Source organism: Pan troglodytes, chromosome 18, assembly GCF_028858775.2.
Source record: "Pan troglodytes isolate AG18354 chromosome 18, NHGRI_mPanTro3-v2.0_pri, whole genome shotgun sequence".
Lineage (NCBI taxonomy): Eukaryota > Metazoa > Chordata > Mammalia > Primates > Hominidae > Pan > Pan troglodytes.
In genome coordinates, this window is record NC_072416.2 from 6,218,275 (window position 1) to 6,241,279 (window position 23,005).

The 23,005-nt window shown below is 53.1% G+C and overlaps 1 protein-coding gene across 5 annotated transcripts in view; it reads right to left on the minus strand.

Annotated features, from left to right (window-relative positions):
* Positions 1 to 12,649: 12,649 nt before the first annotated feature.
* Positions 12,650 to 23,005, minus strand: part of SLX4 (SLX4 structure-specific endonuclease subunit) — a 29,944-nt gene continuing 19,588 nt past the window's right edge. For 4 of the 5 annotated variants that reach the window (XM_510772.8, XM_063796537.1, XM_063796538.1 and 1 more), the window contains 4 exons: positions 19,960 to 22,268; positions 16,237 to 16,339; positions 14,565 to 14,978; positions 12,650 to 14,161 (listed from right to left, as the gene is read on the minus strand). In XM_510772.8, the coding sequence (XP_510772.4) occupies positions 13,810 to 14,161; positions 14,565 to 14,978; positions 16,237 to 16,339; positions 19,960 to 22,268 (3,178 nt within the window). In that variant the 3' untranslated portion in view covers positions 12,650 to 13,809. The remainder of the gene's footprint in view (positions 14,162 to 14,564; positions 14,979 to 16,236; positions 16,340 to 19,959; positions 22,269 to 23,005) is intronic. The other variant, XM_009430200.5, reaches the window with a different exon arrangement.

Genomic DNA, 23,005 nt, shown 5'->3' on the forward strand with positions numbered 1-23,005 from the left:
AAAAATTAGCCAGGCATGGTGGTTCACGCCTGTAGTCCCAGCTACTCGGTAGGCTGAGGTGAGAGGACTGCTTGAGCCTGGGAGGTTGAGGCTGCAATGAGCAGAGATTGCACCATTGCACTCCAGCCTGGGCAACAGAGTGAGACCCTGTCTTAGGAGAAAAAAAAAGATGGTAATCGAATTGACATTGCCTCATGTGTATGGGTCCATGTGGGTAATTTGAGGTCCTTCTTTAGATCCTTCTGTAAAACTTTATATTTTTTCTCATCTCGGTCTTGCCAGTTCCTTATTTGTATCTAGGTATTTTTAAAAACAGTTTTTGTCGTATGATGAATATTGTTGGTATAAAAGATGATTGATTTTTATCACATGTCTCATCAACATATTAAATATTCACATTGGTTTTCATCATTTTCCAGTTAATTTTCTTCAGGTTTTCAAATTACTGCAGCAAGGCTGGGCGTGGTGGCTCACACCTATAATCCCAGCACTTTGGGAGGCCAAGGTGGGCAGATCACTTGAGGTCAGGAGTTCGAGACCAGCCTGGCCAACATGGCGGAACCCCATCTCTACTAAAAATACAAAAGTTAGCTGGGTGTGATGGCGTGTGCCTGTAATCCCAGCTATTGGGGACACTGAGGTTGGAGAATCGCTTGAACCCGAGAGGAGGAGGTTGCAGTGAGGCGAAAACGCACCACTGCACTCCAGCCGGGGTGACAGAGAGAGACACCATCTCAAAAAAAAAAAAAATTCTTCAGCAAGAAGAATTTTTATCTCTTTATTTCTGAAAACCATATATATATATATATTTTTTTTTTTTTTTTTTTTTTTTTTTTTTTTTTTGAGGTGGAGTCTCGCACTGTCACCCAGGCTGGAGTGCAGTGGCACGATCTCACTGTAGCCTGTACCTCCCATGTTCAAGTGATTCTCCTGCCTTAGCCTCCCCAGTAGCTGGGATTACAGGCACGTACCACCATGCCTGGCTAATTTTTGTATTTTAGTAGAGATGGGGTTTCACCATGTTGACCAGGCTGGTCTTGAACTCCTGACCTCAAGTGATCCACCCGTTTTGGCCTCCCAAAGTGCTGGGATTATAGGTGTGAGCCACCGTGCCCAGCCCAAAAACTATAACTCTTATTTTGAACAATTTTACCACATTGGCCAGGCCTACCCCTTCCTTGGAGCAATGAGGTTGTTGCAGGCCTTCTTGTTTTACTCTAGACTAGACCAGGAGTGGTTCTTGCCCAAACTCTTAGGTGTGATGTTTGTGACAGATTTCTAGTTTTCTTCTCCAATAGAGAAAGATTTATTTTGTTCTATTACCATTCAAATACTATTATGTAATATTTACTGAAGGCATACTGTGTTCTGCATATTCTGTTAAGCACTATATTTCCATAATTTATTTCTAATAACTCTCAATACCATTATTTCTCCCATTTTACAGATGAAGACACTGAGGCTCAGAGAGGTTAAGTGACTTGTCCAAGGATACACAGCTGGGAAGTGGGAGTTGGGATAGAAACCAATTCCTCACTGACACCAGTGCGTGTGCTGTATAATCTACTGCCTCTTAAGGTAGTTTACACTTTTTTTTTTTTTTTGAGACAGAGTCTCAACTCCTGACCTCAAGTGATCCACCCACCTCAGCCTCCCAAAGTGCTGAGATTACAGGTGTGAGCTGCCACGCCTGGGCAAAATTTTTTAAGATGAGGAATATCTGTTAAATTAGCAAATTACTTTTTAGCGTATATTGATATAAACATATGATTTATTTCTCTTCATTTATTCAACCAGCAAATATTTATGGAGAGCCTGTTGTATGTTCTAGGCCCTAGGGATGTGAAGGTGACCAAGTTAGATCAAGTCCTTGACCTGGGGTTCGACGGCTAAGGGATAATGACAATGGAAAGGAAAACAAGTCAATAAGCAAGGCAGTTTCTGCTGGTGGTTAGTGCTGTGAGTGGAATAAACTGTGAGTGACAAAGAAGCCTGGAATTCTAGGGGGAGGAGGAGCAGAGGTGGTAATTGGCGGCTGGGGAAGGCTGCTGTGAGAGGCCTCTGAGAAAAAGCTACCTAGGAGTAGAGAGGGTGAGAAAGAGTCACGCAGAGAGCTAGGGGAGGGGCATTTCAGGCCAAGGAAACAGCAAGTGCTTAGAGGAAATGTTGCTGGAACATGGTAAGTGAGCAAGTGGCACCACCCCCTCAGGGCTGGAAAAGCCAGTCACCGTTGTTGTAAGGAGTTTGGATTTGTTCTAAGTATGGAGGGGAGCCACTGGGGGGAGTGACATGAGCAATGGATATCAGATCTCTCCTGGAATCCATGAGCTACACTAAATGATTTTCTGATATTGAACCAACCTTGCATTCTAGAATAGAGTCTTCCATTTGTATTATTAAATAGAAGATGTATATATTCCATATATGTAAAAAATGTGTGGGCTAGCACAAGACTAGATACATAAGTCAGCAGAATAGGATATAGAGGCCAGGAACAAATATATATTTATAATATCTACACATTAAGAAGTTTGGTAACATGACAAAAATAGCATTTCAAATCAGTGAAAATGGCATTGGGGCACTTGACCAGCCTATGAAAAATATTTTCCAGCTGTAATTCACATTAAACACAAAATTTATTTTCAGGTCAATTAAGGAGTTAAAAGTTGTAAACACAAAACCATAAAAGCACAATAAGAAAATATGAGATAATATTTTAAAATATTATTTAGGTAAAGGCTTTTTACAGTGAGACATAAAACTCAGAAGTCTCAGCCTGGACAACATAGTGACACACCATCTCTACAAAAAAAAAAAAAAATAGATGGGGCTGGTGGTGGGCACCTGTGGAACTAGCTATGGGGAGGCTGAGGTAGGAGGACCCCTTGAGCTCAGGAGGCTGAGGCTGCAGTGAGCTATGATTGTGCCACTGCAATCCAGCTTGGGTGACAGAGCAAGACCCTGGCTTTAAAAAAAAAAAAAAAAAAAAAAAGCAGAATTCATGAAGAGGGAGACTAGTAAATTTGCCTTAATTGAATTAAAATATTAAATAATTAAATATTTAGTTTGATATTAAATAATTAAAATATTTGCCGGGCGTGGTGGCTCACACCTGTAATCCCAGCACTTTGGGAGGCTGAGGCGGATGGATCACAAGGTCAAGATATCAAGACCAGCCTGGCCGACATGGTGAAACCCCATCTCTACTAAAAATACAAAAATTAGCTGGGCGTGGTGGCACGTGCCTGTAGTCCCAGCTACTTGGGAGGCTGAGGCAGGAGAATCGCTTGAACCCAGGAGGCAGAGGTTGCAGTGAGCCGAGATGGCGCCACTGCACTCCAGCCTGGGTGACAGAGCGAGACTCCATCTCAAAAAATAATAATAATAATTAAAATATTTATAAGTAATAATAGATGCCATAAAGTTGAAAGAAAAACTGTAAGCCAGGAGTCAACATTTGCAACATACATGGAAAAATATGAATATCCTTAATATATAAAGAACTTATAAATCAATAATAAGTAACCAAACAGAATTATGAACCCCAAATGAAATAGAAAAAAGGACACAGATAATTCATAGAAGTATAAATGACCAAGATATTCAAAAGATGCACAATGTCACTAAGGATCAAGAAAAAAGCAAAAGAATAAACTATCATTTTTCATACGTCTCATTGGTGAATATTATAAGAACATAACAGACTGCATTGGTGAGAACATGGAGGTAGTGGGAAATTTTTTTTTTTTTTTTTTGAGACAGGATCTCACTGTGTCACCCAGGCTGGAGTGCAGTGGCATGATCAGGGTTCACTGCAGCCTCAACTTCCCTGGGCTCAAGTGATCCTCCAAAGTAGCTGGGACTAGCTGGGACTACAGGCGCATGCTACCACATCCAGCTAATTTTTGTATTTTTTGTAGAGACAGGGTCTTGCCATGTTGCCTAGGCTGGTCTCCAACTTCTGGGGTCAAGCAATCTTCCCACCTTGGCCTCCCAAAATGCTGGAATTACAGGCATGAGCCACTGTGCCAGGCCTGTAGTGGGAATCTTAATTCATAGTGGGTGGAAGTATAAATTAGTATAACAATTCTGGATTATAATAACCATTATCTATTGTCATTAAATATCTTTTGTCCTAGAAATTCCACTTCTGGGAATTTATCCTAAAGAAATATGTGGGCCGGGCGCAGTGACTCACACCTGTAATCCTAGCACTTTGGGAGGCCAAGGCAGGCAGATCATCTGAGGTCAGGGGTTCGAGACCAGTCTGGCCAACATGGTGAAACCCCGTCTCTACTAAAAATACAAAAATTAGCTGGGCATGGTGGTGGGTGACCGTAATCCCAGCTACTCAGGAGGCTGAGGCAGGGAATTGCTTGGACCCAGGAGGCGGAGGTTGCAGTGAGCCAAGATGGTGCCACTGCACTCTAGCCTGGGCGATAGAGCGAGACTCTATCTCAAAAAAAAAAAAAAAAAAAAAAAATCAAATATCTAGGAATAAATCTAGCAAACATTTGCAAGACCTCTATACTGAAAACTATAAAACATTACTGAGAGAAATTAAAAAACATCAAAAGGAAGGATGGAGGCTGGGCACCATGGTTCACCCCTGTAATCCCAGCACTTTGGGAGGCCAAGGTGGGTGGATTGCTTGAGCCCGGGAGTTTGAGACCAGCCTGAGCAACATGAGCAAAACCCTGTCTCTATAAAAAGTACAAAAAAAAAAAAATTAGCTGAGCACGGTGGCGCATGCCTGTAATCCCAACTACTCAGGAAGCTGAGGTGGGAGGATCGCTTAACTCCCGCCGTCATGGCTGCAGTTAGCTGAGATCTCACTACTCCACTCCAGCCTGAGTGACAGAGCAAGACCCTGTCTCACACACACACACAAAAGCTAGCAATTATCTAAACATTCAAAGGTATGTCAGCCCAAATGAAGCAGTGCTACTGTCTGCCTGATATGCCAGAGGCCAGGATACGGGGGCCTCTGTCCTTCACTGTGTGACATTAGGGTGTGGCCCAGGTGGACACAGCCTCCTGTTGTTGGGTGTCCATGTGCACCCGCCAGGTGACCAGCCCTACTGCTGGGGGCGGGAGTGGCCCGGAGGATGAGAGGACTGCGTGGAAGAAGTCTCAGCTCTGGTGGGGCATCATCTGGAGTCTTATTGATTGATTGATTTAAAATTTTGGTAAAATACACATAACACAAAATTTACCATTTTAACCATTTTAAAAATAATTTTCCTTAAAAAATAGAGGCAGGGTCTTGCTTTGTCGCTAAAAAATAAAGACAGGGTCCTGCTTTGTTGCCCAGGCTGGAGTGCAGTGGTACGATCTTGGCTCACTGCAGCCTCGACCTCCTGGGCTCAAGTGATTCTCCCACCTCAGCCTCCCAAGTAGCTGGGATTACAGGTACAGGTGAGGACCACCATGCTTGGCCCATTGTAACCATTTTATCTTTTTTTTTTTTTTTTTTTTTTTTTTTGAGATAGAGTCTCACTCTGTTGCCTAGGCTGGAGTGTCGTGGCACTATCTCGTCTCACTGCAACCTCTGCCTCCTGGGTTCAAGTGATTCTCCCGCCTCAGGGTCCTCAGTAACTGGGATTATAGGCACCCACCATCAATACCATTTGTATTTTTGTAGAGACAGGGTTTCACCATGTTGGCCAGGCTGGTCTTGAACTCCTGACCTCCAAAAGTGCTGGGATTACAGGTGTGAACCACTGCACCTGGCCTTGTGGAGCATGGTTTTTAAATAACCAATGCTCAGCCTGACCACCCAGAGATTTGATTGGTCTGGCAAGGGCCCCCACGTGGATCTAGTTTAAGCTCCTCCGGTGATTCTAACCAGAGTTGAGAACCACGGGACCCGAGCGGGGCTGGGAGAGGAATGAGGGAGGGACGGTGCTGGCAGGAGTGAGGGGTTGGGGCGAGGCAGGACTCACAAGCGCCTGGGAAGGCGGGGACGGGGTGTAGGGGGCTGGCGAGCACCCCTGCCTCTGTGGCCTCATTAGTCTCTCGGTATTGGGGGTCAGCACTCCCTCCTGATCAGACACCCATCTTTGTGGCCCCACGACCTTGGGTCCAGGGTTGCCAGATTCAGCAAATTAAAATACAAGACAAACCTGGGCGCAGTGGCTCATGCCTGTAATCCTAGCACTTTGGGAGGCTGAGGTGGGCAGATCACCTTGAGGTCAGGAGTTCAAGACCAGCCTGACCAACATGGCGAAACCCCGTCTCTACTAAAAATACAAACATTAGCTGGGCGTGGTGGTGGATGTCTGTAGTCCCAGCTACTCTGGAGGCTGAGGCAGGAGAATCGCCTGAACTCAGGAGGTGGAGGCTGCAGTGAGCCAAGATCACGCCACTGCACTCCAGCCTGGGTGACAGAGCGAGACTGTCTCAAAAAATAGTGATAAAATATGAGATATCCACAGATAATTAAATTTCAGATAAACGACATACAATTTTTAGTATAAGCATAGCTTATGTCATACTGGAGACATACCAAAGAAATGGATTATTTGAAATTCACATTTGACCAAGTGTCCTGTATCTGATCTGGCATCCCTGCTCAGGCCCCATTCAGACGAAACGTGGCTTTCATCCTGGACACTGTCCCTAAGAAGGACAGAGGAGGGGGTGCAGGTGAACCAACCCTCCTGCCATTGCCAGCACCTCCCAGGGCCAGCCCCAAAGGCTGATGGGGGCTGGTTACCTGGCTGCCACCGCTGCCAGGCCCTGCACGCAGCCCTGACATCCCCCTGGCAGGCTGGAGCCTTCCACAGACCTCTCAGCCGAGTGAGGTCGCGAGGCCGCAGACGCCACTATGGATGGTCAGGCGGCCCCTGTGAGCGCAGCTGAAAGACAGAGAGACTGAGGACAGGTGGGCCTCGGGTTGCTTTGGGGGATCTGAAGGCCAGAGGTCGCTCCACAGCTGGTTTGAGCTGCCGCGAGCAGGGCGAGGCCAGAGGGACGAGTAGGTGCCACTGCTGCCTCCTCCCCGGGAGCCTCCCAGGTAGCACCAGGGTTCACCCCTAGAGCTTTGTCTGTGAGCGAAGGTGAACCTGAGGCCTTCCTGGTGTGGTGTGGGCTCAGGCCCAGTTCCTCAGGCTCAGCAAGTGGCCTGCTGCCTCATTCCTGAGAAGCCTCAGTCCCAACGGACTAGCTGCCTCTGCCCATCACCCGCCCACCTGATCTGTGCCTCAGTCCTTGCCGGGACCTGCTGGGTCCTTCCCTGCCACTTGGCGCCCAGGTGGGACTTCCCAGTGCTGGCTGCCTACCTGGGCTGCCAGTATCTCCCAACACGGCTGCTTGGATGCTCCTCTCTTCCCACATCCTGCCCCTGCCCCCTCCCAGGGCCTCAGAATTCAGGACTCGGTTCTCTCGAGGTGGCCCCAGCATCATCACTTGAGCTCAAAAGCCTTCCCGAAGGAAGAAGGGAGTGGCACCTGCACCTCAGGGCCCTACCCTGCTCACTGCATGGACCCCTGGAGTCCAAGGGGTGGAGAGGCCCAGCCCTGGGGAGCCCAGCACCCTGGGACAGAAGAAGAGGGGTGCAGCCTGCAGCCTGTGATGGCCAACAGTGAGCCCCAGGCTCGGGGTCACCTCCAGGGAGGGGTCCAGAAAAACACCAGGGCCTCTGGAGCCTGGCCATAGGGGAAGACCCTGCAGCCAACACCCAGGCTGGCCCAGGGCAGTGGCACTTCTTCCAAGAAGGCCTCTGCGGTTGCCGTCTCTCTCGACCCTTGTCTCACCCAAGGCTGTGGGCAGGAGAGGCCCTGGGGCTGCCCACTCACCTGGGGGCGGCGCCTGCACCCTCCCTGCCCCTCATGACCTCGCCCCTCCTGTGCTGTCACCTCCATCTACAGGTGGGGCGCTGAGGCCCAGAGAAGTAGCCTCCCATGGGGGGTCCCAGTGCCAGGAAGGGTGCCCAGGTCTGCCGATTCCCCCAGGCCGTGGCTCAGCATCACCACTGCCTGCCCGCAGCACCTTCAAGATGCTTCCTGCTTCTCCTGGGCCATCACTGGTTCCTGGGGAAGCTGGGTTTTGTCCCTGGGACCTGTCCTGGGCCATTCTTAGGCACCTGTCTGTTTTTTCTTTTCTTTTTTGTTTTGTTTTGTTTTGTTTTGGAGACAGTCTCGCTTTGTCACCCAGGATTGAGTGCAGTGGCTAGATCTCGGCTCAGTGCAACCTCCGCCTCCCGGGTTCAAGCGGTTCTCCTGCCTCAGCCTCCCGACTAGCTGGGATTACAGGCGTCTGCCAACATGCCTGGCTAATTTATTTTTTATTTTTAGTAGAGATGGGGTTTCACCATGTTGGCCAGGCTAGTCTCAAAGTCCTGACCTCAAGTGATCCGCCCACCTTGGCCTCCCAAAGTGTTGGGATTACAGGCGTGAGCCACCGTGCCTGGCCACATCTCTTTTTTCTACAGCATGAGCCAGTCCTGCCCCAGGAGACACCTTCTTGGAGTCTCGTGGAGTCTCCCCAGTCCCCCTCCCCAGAGTAGCTCAGGCCTTAAGGCCACTGTCCTTCCTGCCAGCATCCCTTCTCCCTCCCCTGCCCTGCACTGAGGTCACCTGGACCCAACTTACCTCCCGGGCCTCAATGCTGCTCCAGGGACAGCAAGACTGGGGGGCCTGGGGGCGTCCATCTCCATGCTCCTGGGCTCAGCCCTGCTCCAGCTGCGTGGTGGTAGATGCCCTGGGAATCCCTGTGCCAGCCTGAGTTCTCAGGACCGGGGATCAGGGCACTTACCACGCCAACCAACCAACCGTGGGGGGGCCGAGAGCAGTGCAGCCCCGACCTTCTGCAGCCCCGCCGAGCCCACCGGCTGTCCCTGTGGCTCCGGGTGCTCACCTCTTCCTGTGCTGGGCTCCACCTCATTCTTCCTTCCTGTCTGATTTCAACAGCCAACAGCCTCGCAGACACATCGAGGAGCCGGGGCTCCCTGGCTTGGTCACCGCCCCCGTGCAAGTTAAGTGCGGGGGCGATGCTGGGGGTCTTGACTCTGGGACTAAGTGTCCCTGCAGGTGGCATGCTCAGGATAAAGTGGCTGGTGCCAAGGCTGTTGACACATCACCTCCATCCCGCCAAAAAGGAAGCTGCCCCGCCATCAATAAATGCTTGTTTTCAGGAGGGTGGTCAGGAAATCAAGTGAGCAGCCTGAGGTCACGCAACTAGAGGGTGACCCCAGCAGGACTGGACTGCGCCCTGCCACCTCCAGGCCACCCCTGTGGCTCTCCTTATTTATTTATTTATTTTATTTATTTATTTGAGACAGAGTCTTGCTCTGTTGCCCAGGCTGGAGTGCAATGGCACGATCTCGGCTCACTGCAACCTCCCCCTCCCAGGTTCAAGAGATTCTCCTGCCTCAGCCTCCTGAGTAGCTGGGATTACGGGCATGCGCCACCATGCCCCGCTAATTTTTGTATTTTTAGCAGAGGAGGGGCTTTGCCATGTTGGTCAGGGTGGTCTTGAACGCCTGACCTCAGGTGATCCACCCACCTTGGCCTCCCAAAGGGGTGAGATTACAGGCGTGAGCCACTGCGCCCAGCATATTTATTTTTTGAGACAGGATCTAGCTCTGTCACCCAGACTGGAGTGCAGTGGTGTGATCTCGGCTCACTGTAGCCTCTACCTCCTGGGGCTCAAGTGATCCTCCTGCCTTGGCCTCCCAAAACACGGAGATTACAGGTGTGAGCCACTGTGCTCCCTCTTTTAACACCTCTTGCTTTCTTTTCTCTCTGTCACCCAGTAGGCACCTCTGACTCAGCTGTGCCCCATAACATCTTCCTGTGAGCAAAGGGCTCCCCAGAGGCAGGTCACCTGTACCCTAAGAGGAAACAGCAGAATGTTGCCGTCCGTGGCAGGAGATCGCACTTGGCCCCTGGAAGTGGACCTCAGTGGGTGGCCTGCCCTGACAGGGAAGGGCGTGAGGGGGAAGGACATGGCCCAGAGCAAGCCACATGAGAAAAATTACAATAAAGTATGGGACATCCGCTGGGGACAGGGAGCAAGCAACATGGGGCCACTGAGGGAAGGAGGTGACAAGGTGGGAGCCAAGGGACAGGGGTCCTGGGGTCTGAATTTTCCTCAGCAAGCAAGTGGGAGCCAGCAATGGTTGTAGAGCAGGAGAGTAGTGGGTCCGGACTCATAGAGCAGCTTGTGGCTCAGGGGAGTTAGGAGGGTTAGCTGGTTCCCCAGAGCCTGTGTGGGTGATGGGGGGGAGGGAACTGAGGCAGCAGACCAGAAGTGCTCCTGCACATTCCCCTGCCTGCCTACCTTCTTTTGTCCCTCCTTCCTCTCCCTCCCTCCCAACAATGCTTTCTGAGCACCCAGGAACCTGCTGGGTGCTGGGAGGACACGATGGACCCTCGAGAAGGCTGCCCGAGGCTCCAGGCAGGCAGAGTGCAGACCCAGCAGTTGCAGCCTCGGCTGTGGGGAGCAGCAAAGGCGCCTGAAACCAGGCCGCCCACAGGATGTTGGAAACCACAGGGCCCGGTGGGTATCCGTCACATAAAAGGGGCCAGAGGCTCACACTGCCTCCCTTCGTGGCTCAGGGGGATGGATGCGGAGCCTGAGAGGACACAGCCTCATCCACGGGATCTTGGGGAGCAGCCCAACCCAGCCCAGCCCAGCCCAGCCCCGCCCCGCACCTGTTCCTCCCCCTCGCAGGAATGTCCATCAGTCCACACAGGGCTGGTCCCATTCCCCACTCTGCCCGCTCTGCTGAGTACCAGGTGGGCCGTCCTCCTGGCTCCTGGTGGAGGTGGGGGGTGCTGGGCTGGGGGCTCCCTAACTGTTCTCACTCTGGGGCTTTCTGTCCACCCAGAGCTGGGGTCAGCCGGACAGGAAGCGACTTCAGCCCTTCCTAACTCAGCAACAGCACGAGGCCCCTGCCTGCAGGCTCTTTCTTTGTAAGTGCCCTTGCCTGGGCCCAGGCTGGGGTGTGGCTCCCCTGTGACTGCCTTGAGGGGCTGTGCCCAAGCCATGCCAGGTTGGGGCCACCAAAAGTGGGACAGGCCTGGAGGCCTGTTCATATTACAGTGAGGCATAGACAGACCCGTTTTCTGATTTAGTTGTTACCAATGAAAGTTCTGCTGCCAGTCTTTTATTCTCCCCCTTTAGAAATGTTTTTAATATTGTTTTCAAAGTAGAGACTTGGCCTTACTATGTTGCCCAGGCTGGTCTCAAACTCCTGGGCTCAAGTGATCCTCCTACCTTGGCCTCCCAAAGCACTGGGATTACATGTGGGAGCCACCGCACCCGGCATGCCAGCTTCCTTCTCAGTCACTCCTGGAAGGTAACTCTCTCTCGCCTTGTCCATGAAGAGGCCCCATTGCCTGCCAGTCTTGCTGCAGGCGCTGTGAGAAGGCATTTTCCATCTGTCAACTGGACCTAGTTTTATGCTGCCCGGGTCAGCGTCATCGCTGTGGCAGGGGCCAGGTCTACTCCTGGATGCCACCACGCCTTTGTGGGTTCCTGCAGTGACTCCTTCAACCCTTTCCCTCTGGAGGAATCAGCTGCTTCACAGCTTGTTTCAGGACAAGGAAATGCTGCTTTGTACAGGTTCAGGGCCAGCATCCAGTCCCCTGGCTGGGTGGCAGTGCATAAACCAAGCCTCTGCCCAGCGCTGTCAGCCCAGGGAGCGTCCAGCAGCCCCAACTGAATCCAAGGTCACCGCAAGGCTCGAATCCAGTCCCCAGGCCATGCCTCCCCTGGCCTTGGGCTCACACTGCACTCAAGGCTCCTAACCCAGCTTGTTAACTACTTGGAACCCCTCCCCCAACCCATCTTTACCAGCCTTGAAGTTCTGAACTTTCAAGTCATGGCACATAACACATGCTTCCCCAAACCACAAACCCTGCGAGGCTGGACAGGGGCCCCGAGTCCCCCACCTGCACCACTCCCTCTCGCTTCCCTAACACCAGGGAGGGGGATCAGCCCATCAAGGAAGCAGCGCGTGATTCCTTCCGAAACAGGCCAGAGGCCAGCCTCAGATTGATCACAGCTGATCTCAGCCTCTCAAATTGTTCGCCCCGGGCACCGTAAGCTGGGAGGCCTGGGCCTCTCCGCTGGTTCACGTGCCAGGACATAGTATGTGCGCCAGAAATCACATTTCACCCCCTAAATGCTGTTCAGCCCTAAGACGCAGCTCACAAACCCCTCTTCTGGGAGGCTGTCCCTGACACGGCCCTTCAAGCCACTGGAGCCCGACTCCCCACCAGGCCGGGATAGGCCAGCGTCTGTCTCCTCCACTGGACCGGACGCAATGGTAAAGGCACGTGCTGTCTCGGTGAGTTGTGGGGTGGGCTGGGCGGCAGGGGTGGGGCCTGAATCTGCTTTTGTAGCAAATCCCGGCTGAGGCAGCAGCTGGGGGTGCTTGGGCCCCACTTTGAGGTGCGGGGGCTGGAGCTTGGCACCCAGCCAGGGCTCTGTTGGATACGGGTGTGTGGATTAATGAATGAACATCTGCATCTCTGGTCTAGGAACTGAAATGAGGAGACAGCAGGCCCAGGTTACTCCAAAGTAAAGGGCAGGTGCAAGGTGGGGGCTTCTGCAGGCGTGGGGCAGGGACTGAGGGGCCACGGTGCCTCCAGGTCCCCCGTTTCCCTCGTGATCTCCCTGGAGTGTGGCAGCCAGATTTTAATAAAGCCTTTTTGGTTTATTGCACATCATATAAAACTGACTGCACTGTATTTGAAACAGACGAGGATATTCACAAGGATGGAGAAACCAAGGTTTCCTTCTTTCCTGGCCCTCATCTTCCTCCACACTGCTCCTGAGGCTGGAGGCAGCTTTAACCCAAAGAATGGAACCCGCTAGTGAACATGTTTGTTTTGTGGTGGCATCAGAGTTGTTCTTGGCCCTTGTGCACTGTCCAGTTTGGAGACTGCTGGTAACAATGACAAGTGTCCGGGTAGCACGGCTGGGTCAGGAGAACTGCATCTGGGCTGTGGCAGTGCAGGGAGCCTCAGGACAACCTGGTCTCAGGCTGGTGGTGGCTGGGGTTGGCCTGAGTGCTGAGGAGGACGGGCCCGGGCTGCCAGGGCAGGCTGGACCTGACGTCCATCTCAGGACAGACGTGTAGGGCAGCTGTGCCCAGGACTGGTGGGCTCAGAGGGTGGCAAATGTGGCAGAATAGGCCATGCCCTGGCCAGCTGGTGATGGTCCACTGACCCCTGGGACACCTGAGGGCCCCATTGGGTTAAAGGGAGACACACTGGGCTTGGCACAGTGGCTGACGCCTGTAATCCCAGCACTTTGGGAGGCCGCAGCAGGCGGATTGCCTGAGCTCTGGAGTTTGTGACCAGCCTGAGCAACATGGTGAAACCCCGTTTCTACTAAAATATAAAAAATTAGCTGGGCGTGGCAGCGTGTGCCTGTAGTCCCAGCTATCTGGGAGGCTGAGGCAGGAGAATTGCTTGAACCCGGGAGGCGGAGGTTGCAGTGAGCCGAGATTGTGCCACTGCACCCCAGCCTAGGTGACACAGCACGACTGTCTCAAAAAGAAAAAAAAAAAGAAAACCAAAAAGGGAGACACACTGTGAGCACGGACAGAGGAAGGGGCTGGAGTCTCTAAATCCAGTGGGTGACATGCTCCAAATGCCACCCTAGAAAGCAGAGCCCAGAGGAAGCCCTGGATTGGGCTGTGGTCATCATCACAGCGCAGAGCTGATGTGGTCCCCAGGCCCAGAAATGCCTGTGGAGGCCTGACCCACGCTGGGTGTCCCAGGTCTTCCCTGCAAATGGCGGGGGTGGGGGCTGCTGATGGCAGGTTGGGGTGGGGTCGGGACGGCCCCATCAGTTCCGCTCCACCTTCTTCTTGCCCCGAGGCTGCCGCCTCCTGCCCTGGAGCTTCTCCCTGCGGGTGGCGGCAGTAGTGAAGGTGATACAGTGGGTGTCCAGGAAGTCCAACAGCCTGCGCGAGGACACACGGAGGCCATTCTGCTTCAGCTCTGCCTGCAGCTCCCGCAGCTCAAAGGGCTGGTACAGCAGCACCTTCTGGTACAGGGCCGGCTTGGAGCGGATGTAGCACCTCAGCGCCTCGTCTGTGTCCGCCGCCTGCACGGCTGCCTGCGAGGCACTGACCTCCCCCTCGCCCTCCTCTTCACCTGCAGACTCAAATGCCGCTCCAAACTCACAGGAGGAAGAACTGAAAAGAGCCAGACAAGGACGTTTTGCAACCCCTTTCTCTCCAGCCCCTGAGACCATGAGCCTCTTTAAAGGAAGGAGGGTGTCTACGGGTCCCATGGAGCCTGGCCTGTGGCACGATCCCCAGCAAGGCAGGACGGGCCTGAGAGATCCCTGCAGGCTACGCCAGCGGGATCCTGCCCCAGCCAGAAATGTCTAGCATGTGGGGCAGGAACCAGGAGGCCTGCGCAGGGCTGGGGTCAGGGAACCAGCCCCCTAAACCCACCTGGTTTTCCCATAGGTCAAACCCAGAAGGTGATGGGGGTTTTTGAAGATTGGCCATTAGGCCTCACTCGTGCCAACCCTCACGCCCACGGGCCAGAGGATACATGAGGCCACTGACCCCATCACATCCATCCAGTTACCTCTGTGAGCTCAAGGAGCTGTCACTGCCATCCACAGAGGTGGCCACGGATTCTTGAGAGGCTGGGATCTGGGCGTCATCATCGAGGCCTGGAGGTGCCTCCTTGGTGGGCGACCTGCTTGGGGGTGTGATGCTTTCATGATGCTTCCTTTGATGTTGGGGGCCCTTGGTCTTAGCAGGTCCCTTGGGCCTTTGGGCCCCAGGTCCTGTGGTGGCCTCCTGCTGGGCACGGACCCCTGCCCTTGAAGGCTTGTAGGTCTGGGAGGCGAGGGTCTGGCAGCGAGGCGCCTGCAACAGCGGCTGTGAGGACTGGCTCTCGTCCTCGGAGTCTGAGTCCAGGGTCTGGTGAGTGTACTGGAATATCTCCTTCAGCTTCAGAACCATCTGGCGTTTAGGCAGAGGGCGGACTCCAAACCTGACAGAGGGACAGGTGGATCTCAGGACCCACCCACACAGCTGGTCCACGCTCCACGTTCCCTATCTTAGCAAAGAGTGATACCCAATGCATTCAGCGAATGGCTTGTGTGACAAACCATAGATGCCTGACTTCTGTGAGCATCGGAGGTTAGTGTCTGTTCTAGGCGCCAACTAAGCTTACTCTGAATATTCCAAAAGAAACATTGCCAGCCAGGCACAATGGCTCATGCCTACAATCCCAGCACTTTGGGAGGCTGAGGCAGGAGGACAGTTTGAGCTCAGGAGTTCAAGGCCAGCCTGGGCAACATAGCAAGACCCCGCCTCTACAAAAAATACAAAAATTAGCCAGGCGTGGTGGTGTCACCTGTAGTCCCAGCTACTAGGGAGGATGAGGTAGGATCGCCTAAGCCCGGGAGGCTGAGGCTACAGTGAGCCAAGATCACATCACTCTACTCCAGCCTGGGCAACAGAGTGAGATCCTGTCTCCAAAAATAAAAAATAAACAAAAGATATGCTGCTCCCAGTTCTGAGGGATGGTGGCAGCAGCAGCTTCCCCGGGTGCCCGAGTGGAAGAGCAGTGTCATGTGGATGTGAGAGTTAAATGTTCTTTTAAAAAAAATCAGGCCTCCGCCGGGCACAGTGGCTCACGCCTGTAATCCCAGCATTTTGGGAAGCCGAGGCGGGTGGATCACGTGGTCAGGAGTTCGAGACCAGCCTGGCCAACATGGTGAAACCCCGTCTCTACTAAAAATACAACAATTAGCCTGGTGTGGTGGCGTGTGCCTGTAGTCCCAGCTACTCGGGAGGCTGAGTCAGGAGAATCGCTTGAACCCGGGAGGTGGAGGTTGCAGTGAGCCGGGACTGCGCCACTGCACTCCAGCCTGGGCGACAGAGCAAGACTCTGTCTTTCAAATAAAAAATCAGACCTCCTCACTCAGACTGCTCTGGCTAGGGGGCCATTTCCATCCACATGGAATATGGGGACCTGCTGCCCAGGGGTGACATGCACGAATCCTGTGTGTTGCCTCCCTGGGGAATGGTACGCAGAGAGAACTGGGCGGCTCACCCCGGCACCCAGCAGTCACGCATGCTCCCTAAGGAGCCGACTGCAGACCTTTCTTCCCAAGCCCAGGCCAGCTGCATCCACCAGACCCAGAGACCACACGGGGGGCCCTTCCGCCCCCAGGTGTGTGAAACCCAGTTACTTGTGGGAGGGAAAAGACCACTGTGGGCAACAAGCTTTGAAGACGGCCAACCTATCCAGTTCCTTCTTCAGCACCGGCGTCTCCATAATGGAATACTGTGGCATCGGCGTTATGGGCACTTTGGGGGGCAAGTTCTTCTTCCGATTAGCACCTTCTGGGTAAAACAAAAGAAGCACACGTTTTAGCATGAGGGACACGGATTTCCCACATCTGATCCCAGTAGCATGACCAAGAGGAATAATGCACTTGAAGATAACCCAAGCATCGTTTTGCTCCATGAAAGCAACAGTGGTCACCCCTTCCCTGTCTGGAGCAGGGGCTTCCCAATGATAGCATCGGTGACACGCACTGAGGACCACACCTTGTATAACACGGGTGCCGGGTGAACAGAGCTCCTGGGGCCACTGAACCCAACAGCCCGGCACGTGACTAAAACTTATGCATGTAAACTTAAAAATGTCTGACCCACAGTGACAACTTGAGACAATGGGCCACACTGATACTCTTCAAACAGGCTTAGACATCAGTTTTGCTTTTTAAAAATAATTCATCAATTAAAAAAACCCAGTTAAAAAATGGGCAAAGGGGCCCGGCGTGGTGGCTCATGCCTGTAATCCCAGCACTTTGGGAGGCCGAGGCGGGCGGATCACGAGGTCAGGAGATCGAGACCATCCTGGCTAACACGGTGAAACCCCGTCTCTATTAAAAACACAAAACATTAGCTGGGCGTGGTGGCGGGTGCCTGTAATCCCAGCTACTCAGGAGGCTTAGGCAGGAGAATGGCGTGAACCTGGGAGGCGGAGCTTGCTGAGCCGAGATCACACCACTCACTGCACTCCAGCCTGGGTGACAGAACAAGACTCTGTCTCAAAAAAAAAAAAAAAAGGGCAAAGGATGTGAACAGACATTTCTCCAGAGAAGATCTACAAATGGCCAATAAGCACATGAAAAGGTGCCCGACATCATTAGTCATCAGGGAAATGCAAGTCAAAACCACAGTGAGATACCACTGCACGCCCACTAGGATGGCCATAACAAAAAACACAGAGGGTTTGGGCAATATGGCAAAACCCTATCTCTACAAAAAAAAAAAAAAACCAAAAAAAACCCCAAAAAAAGTTAGCTGGGTGTGGTGGCCCAAGTCACCAATGTGGGCAGCTGTTTGTGGCTGGTTCCAGCTACTCGGGAGGCTGAGGTGGGAGGATCACCTGAGCCTGGGAGGTCGAGGCTACAATGAGCTGTGATTGCGCCACTGCACTTCAGCCTGGGTGACAGAGCAAGACCCCTGACTCAAAAACAGGCCAGGCACAGTGGCTCAGGCTTGTAATCCCAGCACTTTGGGAGACCAAAGTGGGTGGATCACTTGAGGTTAGGAGTTCGAGACCAGCTTGGCCAACATGGTGAAACCCCATCTGTACTAAAAATACAAAAAAATTAGCCGGGCATGGCATGGTGATGGGCGCTTGTAATCCCAGCTACTCGGGAGGCTGAAGCGGGAGAATCGCTTGAACCCGGGAGGTGGAGGTTGCAGTGAGCCGAGATCGTGCCACTGCACTCTAGCCTGGGCAACAGAGAGAGACTCCGTCTCAAAAAAAAAAAAAAAGAATAAAAAGGAATAAAATACTGATCCATGCTACAACATGTATGAATCTTGAAAACTGTATGCTAACTGAAAGAAGCCAGACACAGACACAAAAGGCCACATATTAGTTATATATGGCTCTGTTTATATGAAATGTCCAGGACAGGCAAATTCATGGAGACAGAAAGTAGGTTCTTGGTTGCCAGGGCTGGGGGAAGGGGAAGGCGAGAGACTGCTCATGGGTACAGGATTTTTGAGATGATGAAAATGTTCTAGGATTAGAGAGTGGGGACAATTGTACAACACTGTGAATGTACTGAGAAGCACTGAACTGTCCATTTTAAAAGGGTGGATATTATGGTATGTGAATTATATCTAAATAAAGCTGTTACTTTAAAAAATAATAGGCTGGGCGAGGTGGCTCACGCCTGTAATCCCAGCACTTTGGAAGGCCGAGGTGGGTGGATCACCTGAGGTCAGCAGCTCAAGACCAGCCTGATCAACATGGTGAAACCCGTCTCTATTAAAAATACAAAAATTAGCTGGGCGTGGTGCTGGGTGCCTGTAATCCCAGCTACTCGGGAGGCTGAGGCAGGAGAATCCCTTGAACCCGAGAGGTGGAGGTTGCAGTGAGCCGAGATAGCCCCACTGCACTCCAGCCTGGTGACACATTGGGAACAGTCAGACTTTGGTTCTTCTGCCTTTTATGACCATGGAGCCCTTTGAGCCCCCGATGAAAGCGGCAGGCTCTGTCTCCTGAGAAAGGCACGATTCTTCCTGTGGCCGCAGCCTCGTCCTGAAGCCCACCTCAGATCTGCTGTGCAGCCTCCTGCAGCTGTTCTCACAGCACTGCCTGGGAACTGGTTAGAAATGCAAATTCTTAAGTCACCCTCCCGAAGCAAGGCTCTGGGGCAGGCTGGGCCACGTGCGTGCGTGCTATAAGAAGCTCTCCAGGTGCTTCTGAAGCCCCTGAGGGCCGAGGACACTATCAGTGGCCTCATTCATCTGGATTTTGGGAGGAAATGGGCCCCCAGGCCGCAGGCAGGTGCTCACTCACAGCCTGGCCTTTCTCCCAGTCATGCTCAGCCCAGCCCGGCCTGTCCTCGCCCTCCCTGGAGGTGCCTGGACGGGAGCAGCAGCACCGAGGGGGCCAACACCTGGGGCTCTGACTCTCCCCGGGGACTGAAATGAGCAGGGAGGTGGCATCCCTGCACCTGGGAGGACCAGGAAGAACAGGCCTAACAGCCTCTCACACTTGTCCCACCTGATTGTTTTTTTAATTGAGGTGAAATTCACATAAAAAAATCGTAAAGGGAATAATTCAGTGGCATTAAGTATTCACAATGTTGTACAACCATCACCTCTATCTATTTCCAAAACATTGTCAGCACCCCAAAAGGACACCCTGTACCCCATAAGCAGTCACTCCCCATTCCCCCTCCCTCCAACCCAGGCCAACCACTAACCTGCATTTTCTCTGGATTTGCCTATTCTAGACATTTCATATCCATGAGTGCAGACAGTACATGACCTTCTGTGTCTGGCTTCTCTCACCCGGCAGCATGTTTTCCAGGTCGTCCACGTGGTAGCGTGTGGTGCCTCACTCCTCTTTGTGACTGAACACTATTCCATTTTCTAGTGGTCTAGATGGACCACGTTTGGTTTCCCTGTTCATCTCCTGACGGGCATTTGGGTTGCTTCCAGCTTTTGGCGATTGTGAACAGCGCTTCTATGAACATGCATGTCTGAGTCCCTGTTTTTAATTCTTTTGGATATACAGGTAAAAGTGGAATTGCTGGGTCCTGCAGTCAATCTACGGTTAACATTCTGGAGAACCACCCTGGTCCAATCTTAAGGCATGCCGATACTTGCTGAATGAGTTGTGGCCTTTGGAGGTGCCGGCTCCGTGTTCTGAAGGGTCCACAGATGTGGATTTTTAACACATGCCCAGGTGAGCACTGGAGCCAGGCAAGTTTGGGAAACACTGACTTACTGGCTAAGAAGTGTAGCATGAGAGCCAGCCCGGCTCTCCTCCACTGTGGAGGGGAGTCTGGAAGGCAGCGGAAGTGTCGTGCCTCAGGTCAGCAGGCATTCAGAGGGCAGCCCCTGGGTCTCATGACTGATCTTCCCACCCTCTTAGTGTAAAATAGTAACAAAGACAGTCCCCTTCCCCAGCTCTCCTGGCTACTCACTGGGTGTCTCTAACCCTTCGGGCTTCTGAGCTCCACCAGCGCTTAGCATCTGGGCCGGAGGAGGGGTCTCTGGAGGCCTCTGCTCTTCCCCGTCCCAAACATCCCACAGAGCCGAATTCAGAAAGCTCGGCCTGCTGTTCCCCGGGGAGCCCGCGCCCGAGGACTTCTCTTGCAATTTCCTCTGGGTAGTGCAGCTTCCTCGGATGGGGGTGGTGTCCAGGAGTCCCGGGGAGCGACAGTCACGGCTGTCGGCGGCCTCGTTCATCCTGCGGCTGGGGCTGCTGGTGCTCAGGGGGCCGGTCGGCTCCAGGTTCCAGTGGTCAATGGGAATTGGCGAGAGGGGCTCCATGTGCCAGCAGCAGTCGTCAATTGGAATTGGGGGGTCACTGTCCAGTGGGGGGCTGCTGTTGGCCTGATGGGAGGCCACCTCCTGCTCATCGTCACTGTCTCCGACTTCCACCACTTCACCCGCTGGGGTCTGGTTCAGGAAGCTTGGCCCAGGCGGCGAGTGTTTCAGGAACCGCCTGCTGAAGTGGGCGCGGTCCCCTGAGATGGGATGTGGAGCCAGTGGAGAGGAGTGCGGGTGGCCCCCGGGGTGGGGACGGGAAGGGCTTCTGTGGCCTTGCCTTCTGCCGTCAGAAGTTCCTGGAGAGACGGGAGTGAGGCATGAGGACGGTGTCTGGGGCGGTGGTGTCTGGGGCCTGATGACAGAAAACTTCTGTGCGGCTTCGTTCCCTTCCCTGTTTCCTACTGAGGCCCTGGGCGTGTGCTGAGTCACCGCCTGCATGGCCAGCCCGCTCCTGAGGCTGCTGATTTGGGTCTGGGAAGAACAGTCACGGCTTCTGCTGGCCAGCGGGGTGGCGGGCACCAGCCACGAGGTGTCTGTGGTGCTGGCCTCGCTGGGGCTGCTCTCACGGTCACAGAACAGCCAGGGAGCCCCTCTGCTGCCCAAAGAGCCCCGATTCTCTGGCAGCGCCCCCTCATCCTCCTGCTGCAGCACAGCTTCGCTTCTTGGTGGGCTCTGGGAAGGTTCCTGATCTGCATCAACATCAATGATGGAAAACAGCTCACAGGACCTAGGGCTAATTTCTAGAGCTTTCCTTTCTTCCAGAGGATCACTAGAAATGGACTTCATTTTGGTTTGTTCTAGCTCCAGCTCCTCATCCGAGTCCAGTAAGAGGATGACCTCATCTTCTTTATTCAGTTTGGATGAAGATTTCTGAGATCTGGAGCTCGAATGGTCAGGATTTGACTGGGTTAGGTCAATAGACAGAGATTTTTCTGGGAACATCAGGACCCCCTTATTTCTGCACTCCAGCACGGACCGACGCTGTTTGCCTTTCTGGTGCCCTGGCTCTTTAGACAGCGTGAGGATGCTCCTGTCCCTTTTCTGCTTTGATGGCACAGCTGGAGACAGCAAGGTTGGGGAGCCCACCTGGGAAGTTCCGCCACGGGACTGGGGTGTTGACAGGGACGACCCACTTGTGTGATGAGACCCGCGGGGACTCCCGCCCTGGGGAGGCCCCAATAGGAAGCGGCACGGGTGCGGTGGAGACGCCTGCCAGGGAGCCAGGCGATGAGAAACCTCCAGCCCCCTTTCCCTGACAGCGCCACTTTGTTCCTCGGGCTCACTTGTTATTTGGGACGGCTCTGAGATCTCTCCCTGAGTTGATGAGAAGAGCTGTTCGTAATCCCCGGCATCACCTGAGTGTGGAAGAGAGCCTTCTTTTCTCTCTGCCCGGCAGTCCCTGGAAGGGCTGGAGCAGCTGGAATGGCCAAACGCCTCCTCTGGCGCCTCCTGCTCAGGGGCCTCTGCTCCCCGTGCCCCTGAGTGCTGGCCCTGGGGTGGCGGGAGAGCGCACTGTCCCATCTTCTCCCAGGTGGTGGCGGCCTCATCTCTTCCTGGCTCCAACGGCTCCATCTCCTCCACCTTGTCCCACTGTTTCTGCACCTGGACGCCTGCTAGGAGTTGCCCAGAAACCGGACTGCCACCCTCCAGCCAGTCAGCGTCCTCGCCGGCACCCGCTGCCCTTTCTTCCTGGAGAAGCTTTCGCTGAGTAGCTGCAAATTCATAAATTTCTTCCATTTCTGCTTCATTCACGTTTTCTTGATCTTCTTCGTGGTCCTTGGATTTCAACAAAGTCTCCGCTTCCTCCTCTTCATCTGCCCACATTGACCTCAAGAGTTCCTGGAAATTCTTGGCCCTGCTTTCGCAATTCTCTGCTTCCTTCTCCTCCCATGGTTTGCCCTCTGAGTCAGTGGCAATAGGCACCTGTTCGCACAGGTGAACGAGCTCACTCACGCCAAACCTGCAACACGAAACACCAACAGTCATCGCCCCTCTGCGTGGAGATGGGCTCCGGGTGCCCCAGTGGGGTGGCGGACCAGAGCAGAGTCTTCACCAGGAGGAATGACCATGACCCAGGCCCTGCTCCCTTTGAAGACGGTGTCCACACTCCTTGCCAGAAACACCCAGGCCACTTAGTTCCAGAAACCGGGGACTGACAACACTTAAAGCAGGGCTTCCTAACTATAGCTGCAGACATAAAGGGGTGTGTCGGACTGAATGTAAGGTAACAGGGATTGGCAGAGCTACAAAACTGGGGAGTCTGTGCTGCCTCAGAGGCTCTTAAGATATGGTGTCAGAGACAGGCATTGTGGCTCATGCCTGAAATTCCAGCACTTTGGGAAGCCGAGGATCACTCAAGGCCGGGAGTTTGAGATCAGCCTGGACAACACAGAAAGTCTCCATCTCTACAAAAAAATGTAAAAATTAGCCTAGGAGTTCAAGGCTACAGTGAGCGGTGATCATGCCACTGCCAGCCAGCCTGGGCAACAGCAAGAGACTCTGTCTCTAAAAGGATAAAAAAGGTCATGCATGGTGGCTCATGCCCATAATCCCAGCACTTTGGGAGGCGGAGGCAGGAGGATTGCTTGAGGTCAGGAGTTCAAGAACAGCCTGCGCAACATAGCGACACTCCGTCTCTCCAAAAAATAAAAAATAAATGAAAAGACATGGCATCAGACACAATCCACAGCACACCAA